Raw genomic sequence first — 10865 nt, forward strand, 5'->3', positions numbered from 1 at the left:
GTTCTGAAAAAAAGAGCTTGCTGTTTATTATTATAATAATTATGATAATAATTGAGTCTGTGCAGGATAATTTTCATTAGTATATTTAAGATTTACATTACAGTAATGTGCTTAATTGTCATGAAAATAATGTTGAAATGCAGAAAATGAAAATTGGTCTATATAAAATCAGTTTTCTTTGTGCAAAATATAATTTCCAATTTTTGTCAGGGTGAAATGTGACTTGGAACGTTTTTTTGCGGCATTGATCCTACAGTATTATTTTTATTTTATTCAGAAAGAGGTATTAGAAGATCTTCATGCAGAGAATAGCAAGCTGGCTGGACTTCTGTGTAAACTGAGAACCTTTAGCCACTGGAGGCTAGTGATCAATCAGGAGAAACTGCAAAAAGAGCTGCTGCAGTGGCAACTGGTATTAATAACATGTTTAATAATCCCAGGCATTGGTTCATCGTTGCTCCTCCTCTTTTGCCTGTAGTAATGCTGAATGTTGCTCCTGTGTGTCCAGAATGAGGTGTCATGTAAAACTGAAGCACTTAAATTGAAGATGATCTCAGAGCAGCAGGAGATTGTTCAGACACAAGAGCTTGATGCTGTGAAGGAGGCCATGCTACAGTGTAAGAGCGATTATGACCAGATCAGGAGACAGTTCATTCAGCAGGTACGACCCTGATCCTTCTCATCTACATGTCCATTCTTTGGTGAAGACAAAGACAGGTATCCGAAATATACTGTAATTATGATGCTTCCAGAGTGATGTGGATTAAAAATGAACTCAGTTCAGGATTGTAAAAAGTACTGAGAAATTATACTTGTTAAAGTATAGTTACAAATAGTTTACTCTATTAAAAAGGTCTAAGGACCTGCCCCCAAAAAAATCTTGAGTGAAGTAACATTTAATTGTACTTTGTAGTCAATCATTTTATCCCTTAAAACTCATCTTTGATCACCAAAATGACATATTTAAAAGTTTTTTCCATGAAAAAAAAATCTTCATGCCTTAAAATAACTTGAATGTAACTCTACAACCTTGCCTCATTTAGTATACTTGGTTTTATGAATATGCAAATAGCCCCGCCTCCACTCACTCACACCAGATCCACTGGTTGGCAACAAGGTAGTTCTGTGACGTCAGAAACACCAGGGATTTCAAACCGCATTTCTGAGACTGTCTTTTGAGAAAATACTCTGCACATGGTCTGAATTTGCACATGGTTTATAGACATATATAAACAACATTAAAAGCTTGATTTTTACCACTGGGGGACTTGAAAAGATAAACAGATTTCTAAGCTTTTTATGTTTTTGCCAGACCTGCCAATGGCTGGTGACTTAAGAAAATGTACCGCCCATAAATATTTTTTTTACCAGCCTTGAAACTATTTTTGCAAAAACAGGCAGTTTTGACACCAAAATTGTAGATACCAAATTCACAATTTTCAGGTACAGAAATGAATAAGTTAGAAAGTAATCAAATATATATATATATATATATATATATATATATATATATATATATATATATATATATATAAAAACACTGCACAGTCTTCACTATATAAATGCAACATAGATTAATCCTTATTTAAGTTATTCAGTTCAGCAAGCAAGCGAGCAACTTTATTTTTATAGCACATTTCCAAACAACAGACGTTGCCCCAAAATGATTTACAAAAATGATAACATTAAAATCATACAACAAAACAAACATAACTTATTCAAAAGCTAAAGAAAATAAATACGTTTTTAAATGAGACTTAAAAGTGCCAATTGATGGATCTGACCTCATGTGGAATGGGAGACTATTCCAAAGTTTGGGACCTACCTGTCGGGGTTCTGCAGTGACTGACAGTCTTGTTTCTGTTCAATGTTTCTTTGTTTGTCTTGTGCCTGAGCACATGGCTTTGTCTTTGTTTGTGTTGGCCATTTGCTCCTCTTGTACCACCTCCTTGTTTCCCTTTACCACGCCCCCTTGTTTAGTCCTTGTCTGGTCCTTGTTTCAATAATTGTGCTCACCTGATCCTCATGTGCTCTGGTCCTTTTATATTGTGCTCCTTTCCTTCATGTCTCTGCTGGTTTGTTGCATGTGTAGGAGATTCTTGCTTGTCTACTTTTCCTTTAGACTGTTTCCTGCCAGTTGTAGTTTTAGCATTTTATTCTTTTGCATTAACTTTAGTCTAGTTCCTGTCTTTTGCTCAAAGTTTCTCAAGCCTTATTTTTTGGTTTCTATTTTTGATTTGTTTTTTGTTTGTAGCTTCAGTTATTCATTCCTAGTATTTTGTTTGGTTATTTTATTTTCAGTTACATTAGTTTATTTCTATCCTGTAGTCGCTGTGCTGAGTCAGTTTTTATTAGGGCCCAAGCCTTGAAAAGGCGAAGGCCCTATTGTTTTCCTTAGGATTATTATTTTTTTTTCTCCTCTTTTATTTTTCTTACGACTATTCGGGCACTTTTGGGGCTCTTAACGTGCACGAAAACTCTTGAAACTTTGCACGCGGGTCAGAACCCGCGGCCATCAGGGTCGGGGTGAAGATGGTACCCGGGCGTGGCAGGGGGGCTCGACAGCGCCCCCTGGAACGGGGTCCGAAAACTTGGTCCATAAATCAAACACGGTTGTATGTAAGAATATGAAACTCGGTACACATATAGATCTCATCGGTTCATATATACTTCATGCTCTTACTTTTTACCCCAGCCCAACAGGAAGTCGGCTATTTAGGGTTGTTTGTAAAACGCATGCAATGGAATTTAAAGTACTTCTCCTAGAGAATTCAAAGAAATGCCACGAAACTCGGTCAGCATGAAGTCAAGACATTGAGGATGAAAAATTGCGAGGGGATTTTTGATATCTCGAACGGTGTGGCCGTGGCGAGGAAACGAAATTATGGCGAGAAACGTGAAACAGGAAGTGTGTTATAACTTCTGCATACATTAACTGATCTTGATGAAACTTCAGCAGTGTGTTCGTTGTAAGAGGCCGATCACATGGATGTGACTTTTGTGAGTCAAAGTTATAGCGCCACCAACTGGCAGCAGGAAGTGTGTCACTTTCAAAATGCTTCGAAATCACCCTCTTATTTTAACCCAATTTGCTTCAAACTTCATCTGTATAATGTAAACATACGCCATATGTAGACCTGTGAATGGATTCTTGATATCTTTGATACTGTTGCCGTGGCAACACATCAAACTTTAAAATTCTTTTTTGATGCTTTTGAGACTCTTAGCATGCTTGAAATTGCATGAAACTCGACAGACATGTCACATATATTAGCCAGTAGACATGTGCAAAGTTTCAGGAATGGGCGTGGTGCAGGGACTCAGTAGCGCCACCTTTTGACAAAAGTGAGAGGGTTAGTTTCATAGTTTTACCTGCAATCTTAAAACTCGGTAGGCATATTGTTCAGATCAAGCCGGACAACTTTCTAATTTACAGATTTTGGTTCCGAACAACAGGAAGTCAGATATTTTGGTTTGAATGGGATGTTTTGGAGTAATCTCTGTCCCTCTCTCCCTCTCTCTGCATACCTCTGTGTCTGTGGGGGGAGGGGGATGTGTCTGTTTGAGTGACAAAGCTTTTAATTATTGTTGATCAAGGTTTTGGGGGCTTTTGGGGCCCTTAACATCCTCTAAAACTCTTGAAACTTTGCACACGGGTCAGAACCCGTGGCCATCAGGGCCGGACTGAAGCTGGTACCCGGGCGTGGCAGGGCGGACCGACAGCGCCCCCTGGACTGGGATTCGAACACTTGTCCATAAATCAAAGACACTTGCATGTAATAATATGAAACTCGGTACACTTATAGATCTCATTGGGTTGAACAACTTTCGTGCTCTAAGTTTTACGACATCCCAACAGGAAGCCGGCTATCATGGTTTGTTTGGAAACGCATACCCCTGAAATTCTATTTAATTCTCCTTGGGAATTAATCGGATTTCAAGCAAACTCGGTCAGCATGACGTCAAGACATTGATGATGCTAAATTCCGGAGGGATTTTTGATATCTCGAACGGTTTGGCCGTGGCGAGGAAATTAATTTTATGACTAAAAAAGGACACATAAAGTGTGTTATAACTTTGCTCGTTTTACCTACAGTTACAAAACTTGCCACGCATATTGTTCTCATCAAGCCAATCGACTTTCTAATTTAAAGTCATTAGCTCAGAGCAACAGAAAGTCAGATATTGTAGTTTGAATGGATTTCTTGTCCCCCTGCCATTCTGTTTGTGTGTGTGTGTGTGTGTGTCTGTGTGGGGAGGGGGGGGAGGGGAGGAGGGGAGGGGGGGGGGGGCTCTTTGAGTGATAGTTTAGTTTAAACACCAACTCATACATAGGGCCATACTGCCCTCTTGTGTTCAAAATTATATACATATTTGGTATGTGACTGAGGATCGAGAGCTTTTAAATACGGACGTCCACATTGATAATGGTGGCTCTTGCAGAGCGCTCGAATGAATAAATTAACTAAACGTTCGCTCAGCTCTGCTCGCTCGTCGCCATGGACGCGCACCGTTATGAATGCCCAGTGTTTCCCCTAGGATTTTTTTTCAGGGGGGGGGGATTGGGGGAACTGCTAGTGTTGCGGAGCGGGTGTATTACGAATACGTGGTGTAAATTTTTTAGCAATCAAAAAGCATGTCTAATTAATTGAAATAGTGTATTATGAATCATTAAACGTATACAACATTTAAAAAAAAATATGAAAAAAAATGTCACACTAATTCTGTGTTGTGTTTTTTCTGGTAATAAAATGAAGACATAAAACACAAATTTGATCATTTATCATCAATTTTAATCATATGAAATTAAATAAACTTTTTGTCAAATAACGTGCTGCACAATGAGCTTTACTGTTAAAGTCCCCATGAATTCAAAATTGACCATACTTACTTTGTTTGCTTAAATTGATCGTTTTGTGGTGAACAATTCATCCATGCAAGTCAATCCACACAAAAAAATTGTTTGGCTTCGTAATCTTTAATCAAAATCTGAAATTTCCCCTCCCCTCTGCGTTGGAGGACCTTGCCTGATGACGTAGGTTTCACGGTTTGGGCGTCTTCTTAACATCCGTAATCACGCCCCTCCAACTGACAGTAGACAGGCTGAATGAAAACACCTACTTTTCTAGATCCAATCAGGTGCTAGTTGGGGAAAAAGCCACGCCCACCATTTTGCCTCATTTAGTATTCCGTTTCTCTCGGAAATACGTCACAACACTGGAGAAAAGTCGTTTGCAACTTCCGGTTCACGGGGACTTTAAAATTAAAACATGGATTATTCCTTAAATTCAGTTTTGATGATAATTTATTTGGATTAGTGTTAGTATTATTACATTGGGACATATCTAAATTCTACTGTACAACGGTAATATATTTCTGTCAAGTTAAACCGAACTTTTATTTTGACGGGTTGCCGTGAAGACCTTTTGAGTTTGTTTGTTTATGTCATAATGATAGTTTTTCTCAAATGAAGCGGTTAAATGATCACGAAGTGACTTTCGGAGTGGATCTAGAGCCTAAATACTAGTATCTATTAATAGGTACTAGTATCTAAAAGGTAATTTTCTCTCTCTCTCTCTCTCTATCTCTGAGCCAATATGGCAAGGCGTTTTAACATTTAATCATTTTAACCTACTAGTCTCTATTTTCATGCTACTAGTACTTATTTTTTAGATACTAGTATCTATTCCATTAGGTACTAGTACTTATACATTAGCGACTAGTGCTTATTCTGTTTAGAATATTCAAAGTGCTTATTCAATTTTTAAGCTTATTTATATTTTCAGAGCAGAAAATCCGATTTTTCTGCTTATTCAATATTGCATCTAAAATGTAAGTGACTTGACGTGTGTGTTTGTGTGTGTGTGTGTGTGTGTGTGAGAGAGAGAGAGATTGTGTCTGTTACAGTGACAAGAGTTTAACCCTTTAAGGCCTTGTCTTTTTGGATATATATCTTTTTTTTTATAAAAAAAAAAGTGCATACAAGCCATATATTTTAAATGTATTGTTTGCTTTAAATTAAATTAAATTGTATGTTTGGTAATTGAACCTAAATAAATTTAAAACTAATGTGCTATATTTCAGATAAATATATTTGTTTTCCTTCATTTTAATCAACACTAACTTTATTCTCATCTGAATTATAAATAACTTATTTCTGTATAAAATACAAAATCCCGAATAATCCAGACCAACCAGAGCGCACTATTTCTACAACATCATCAGTGTTGAAGCAGAACTACCAGAGCCGTTCGGCAGATAGCGAGCAGATATTTTGTGTCACGTCGTGCACAATAACCCTAAAGGCACCAGGGTGGCGGTGCCACCGGCTTTATATATATATATATATATATATATATATATATATAAATATAGCTGCGAGCAGCGATGAAGGGCCAAAGCCGGCGGCACCGCCACCCCGGTGCCTTTAGGTAACTAAAGGCACCGGGGTTGCGGTGCCACCGGCTTGGGTCCGTAATCGCTGCTCGCAGCTATATTTTCTATTTTGCTTTTTCTTGTTCTCTCTTGTGGTGTTGTGTCTGTTCCTGTCCTCCATCCTGATCCACCCTGGCTGCTGCTTTCAAGACCTGGAAGTGTGACTGATAAAGCTTTGGTTGCAGCTCAAAGTTTTCAGCCTCTGGTTCTTCAAGCTACTGCCTGATCTCCAATCATTTATCTGGTGCTTCTCCATCCCCTCGATTCTCCTGCATTGCCTTGCCTGGGTCGGATCTCATCTGTCTTCCCTTTCACCTGTTGATGTCCTATCCTACTGTTTGGATCATCCTCACTTTTACCATCCCTATTGTGTCTTGTCAATAAAATTCCATCCCTTGGTCATTCTGCATTTGGGTCGTCTGTCTCCATAAGACTGCTGTGACTAAACCTGACACTACCACGGAAAAAGCACAATCTCCTTTTGTTTTTAAATGACAACGAGGGACCTTTAAAAGCCGTTGATCGGAGGACCTGATAACTCTAGAAGGAGATTAGGGAATAATAAGATCACTGTTAAGACCAGTGGGTGATTTTTCTTTCTTTAGTTGTTTGATTAAATTTAAGGTCACAGACGGCATCAGGACAAGTTTATTAGGCTGTTGTCACTTTAAGAGCTAATGCACAGATCCAATTTACTGATACACATGCACTTTCGTTCTCAGCTGTTTATGTTCACTTAAGACATAACTGAAGACCTGAAAAAGAGTTAAATTCAATATTTGCATGCTGTCTGAGATGGTTTGGATGTTTGCATTGTTTAATGTGGGAAAATATCCCATACAGTGAGTAACGAATTTAGTTTTTTGTGTCTTAGAATTTGTAGAATGTATAAAAATATTACTGGCCAACAGGTGACTGACAACATTTAATTTACTCAGCAACACCAATTTTTACTGGGGTTTGGCGCTTAGCGAATGTTAGGCACGGTCTACAGTAGATGTTAAAATAAACCAATATCCTGAAACCTTATTTTCAGTTAAAATTTTCAGGAAGATTATTTTACTGTGGTTTGAGTTTTGAATATAGACTTAAGTCTACATGATATTGTTATGGAGTAAAACGTATTATTTTTATCTTGTAAATGTAGAAGTTCAAGTATTCTGTCTTAACAGAACTCAAGCGAAGTATAGATTCCCCAACATAATACGAAGTATAGTAGTGAAGTAGACACTTCTGTTTCAGTCACAGAAGCTGCAGGACATGGAGCATCGCTCTACACGAGACGCACAAAGCCGACAGGAGCTGGAGAGCCTGAAGACACAGAGCCTGGAGCAGCTGCAGGAAGACGTGGAGGACAGAGAGAGTCAACTCAGGACTCTGAGCGCACAACTCGAGAAAAACAGCAAAGAGACGGAGCTACGGCAACAGCGCAGACACAAGCAAATCAAACAAGTGAGTCCATAAAACCAACTTCACTGTTTCATCATAAAAATGAAACCATTTAAAATATTCTTAAAGTCTTGATTGTAAAAGAGCACTCTTAGAAAAAGGTTCAATGGGGTTCTAACCAGACAGCAACATAGAGTCAGCCCAGATCCGGGCCACATGTGGATTCCACACGTACCAGATGATGGCCGGATCTAGGCCGACACCATGTTGCTTTCTGGGTATATAGGACCCACCCTAGGGTTCTTGAGATAGTTTAAAGAACCGTTTATGCCAAAAAGGCTCTCTATAAAGAGAAATGTCTTTAATGATTGCATGTTTAAAAGGATTATTTAATTTTTTTTCTAATTGGTGTTTACAATCAACTGAATTCATACAAAATAAAAATGAATTAAAACTAAATTCATAAAATGATCCCATGACGGGAACCCCTAAAAAGTTATATATACTGTATGAAGTGCCTGACAGAACCCTTTATAATTTTATATAGAGCCATTTATTTAAAGAGTTTGGCGCTAACAGTGGGTCTGATTCCCAGTGAATGTATGAACTAATGAAATGTAAACCTTTACTGTAATATTAGTCGTTTTGGATAAAAGCGTTTGCCAAATGCAAAAATGTTAATGATTGTATTTTGAAGGTGAGAGGTCAGCTTCATCAGGAGCGGAGCCTGAAACATGAGGCGTTCCAGCAGGTGGACAAACTACAAAGTCAGATGCACAATTTTGAGGCAGCATTGTGTAAATCTACATTTGCTTCAGGTGCTCACAATACTGTTTTTATTGGACATTTTTAGAATTAAGGAAATCTTTTCATTCATATTTATTACTTTTCATGATTCAGGACGCCAAAGCTCCTCCTCGAGAAGGCTTCATTTAAGAAATGCATCGGCAGGTAAATCAATTTTTGATTTAAAGTACTTTATTGGTATGATTGAGTTTACAGTATTGCCAAATCATTATACACAAAACTAGTAATGACAAGAAAAATATGCAATTTAACAAAAAATGATTTATAAAAACAATCTAAAAATTATATATATATATATATAATTATATATTATATATATTTATATATATATAAATATATATAATATATATATATATATATATTGTATATTAGTGCTGTTTAATCGATTTATCGCATCTAACATAAAAGTTTGTGCTTATTTGTGTGTATACTGTATATATATATATATATATATATATATATATATATATATATATACATACACAAATAAGCACAAAATCGATTAGACAGCACTACTATACTATATATATGCCAGGTGCCAGACAGGCCGGTATTTCACAATCTGCTCAGTTACTGGGATTTTCACACACAACCATTTCTAGGGTTTACAAAGAATGGTGTGAAAAGGGAAAAACATCCAGTATGCGGCAGTCCTGTGGCCGAAAATGCCTTGTTGATGCTCGAGGTCAGAGGAGAATGGGCCGACTGATTCAAGCTGATAGAAGAGCAACTTTGACTGAAATAACCACTCGTTACAACCGAGGTATGCAGCAAAGGATTTGTGAAGCCACAACACGCACAACCTTGAGGCGGATGGGCTACAACAGCAGAAGACCCCACCGGGTAGCACTCATCTCCACTACAAATAGGAAAAAGAGGCTACAATTTGCAAGAGCTCACCAAAATTGGACAGTTGAAGACTGGAAAAATGTTGCGTGGTCTGATGAGTCTCGATTTCTGTGACATTCAGATGGTAGAGTCAGAATTTGGTGTAAACAGAATGAGAACATGGTAAATGGACTGCATTTATATAGCGCTTTAACAGACCCAATGGCCACCAAAGCGCTTTACATATTGCCTCACATTCACCGATTCACGCACTCATTTATACACCGACGGTGGTATCAGCCATGCAAAGCGCCATCCAGCTCGTCAAGAGCTCGTCATGGACACCTCGACAGTTGGTCAGGTGGAACCGGGGTCACCAACGGTTCGGTTTGTAGACAACCTACATGAACCACTGAGCCACTGCCGCCCATGGATCCATCATGCCTTGTTACCACTGTGCAGGCTGGTGGTGGTGGTGTAATGATGTGGGGGATGTTTTCTTGGCACACTTTAGGCCCGTTAGTGCCAATTAGGCATCGTTTAAATGCCACGGCCTACCTGAGCATTGTTTCTGACCATGTCCATCCCTTTATGGCCACCATGTACCCATCCTCTGATGGCTTCTTCCAGCAGGATAATGCACCATGTCACAAAGCTCGAATCATTTCAAATTGGTTTCTTGAACATGACAATGAGTTCACTGTACTAAAATGGCCCCCACAGTCACCAGATCTCAACCCAATAGAGCATCTTTGGGATGTGGTGGAACGGGAGCTTCGTGCCCTGGATGTTCATCCCACAAATCTCCATCAACTGCAAGATGCTATCCTATCAATATGGGCCAACATTTCTAAAGAATGCTTTCAGCACCTTGTTGAATCAATGCCACGTAGAATTAAGGCAGTTCTGAAGGCGAAAGGGGGTCAAACACAGTATTAGTATGGTGTTCCTAATAATCCTTTAGGTGAGTGTATTGTGTATTATATGCACGTAGATGTCTGATTATATTGCCCAAGGCAGTAGTTAATTTTGAGTCATTTTCTCTGTATCTTTTTGCATCTACACATGACTTGTTCACCTCTGTGGCTTGTTGTATTGCAGGTTTGCTCAGGAACAACTCCGTTATGTCTACAAACAGTAGCTTTATAAACACAACCGATGACCTCAACACTGAATCTGGTTGGATAGAGTCTTGGACACCTCTGGATAGACCCAAAACAGTGAGTTAATTGATTCTGTTGTAAAAGTCATTTAACACGCCAACCATTACAGGAATAGTTTGCCTAAAAGTGAAATGATTTCTACTTCATTAACTCATGTATTTCCAACCCCTCTTGACTGTCCCTTTAAATAAAATTCTGATCGTATAACAAAGAATATAAGTTATTTGGTATGAATTTAATTGT

The 10865-nt window shown here is 38.4% G+C and overlaps 1 protein-coding gene across 3 annotated transcripts in view; it reads left to right on the top strand.

Moving 5' to 3' along the window:
* Nucleotides 1-10865, top strand: part of ccdc162 (coiled-coil domain containing 162) — a 53422-nt gene that overhangs the window by 41763 nt on the left and 794 nt on the right. For 2 of the 3 annotated variants that reach the window (XM_077238784.1, XM_077238782.1), the window contains 6 exons: nt 278-412; nt 509-661; nt 7678-7887; nt 8522-8642; nt 8725-8775; nt 10561-10679. In XM_077238784.1, coding sequence (XP_077094899.1) covers nt 278-412; nt 509-661; nt 7678-7887; nt 8522-8642; nt 8725-8775; nt 10561-10679 — 789 coding nt within the window. The remainder of the gene's footprint in view (nt 1-277; nt 413-508; nt 662-7677; nt 7888-8521; nt 8643-8724; nt 8776-10560; nt 10680-10865) is intronic. The other variant, XM_077238783.1, reaches the window with a different exon arrangement.

The sequence above is a fragment of the Siphateles boraxobius genome, unplaced genomic scaffold, assembly GCF_051911475.1.
Source record: "Siphateles boraxobius isolate OS27281-9 unplaced genomic scaffold, OSU_SipBor_1 22, whole genome shotgun sequence".
Classification (NCBI taxonomy): domain Eukaryota; kingdom Metazoa; phylum Chordata; class Actinopteri; order Cypriniformes; family Leuciscidae; genus Siphateles; species Siphateles boraxobius.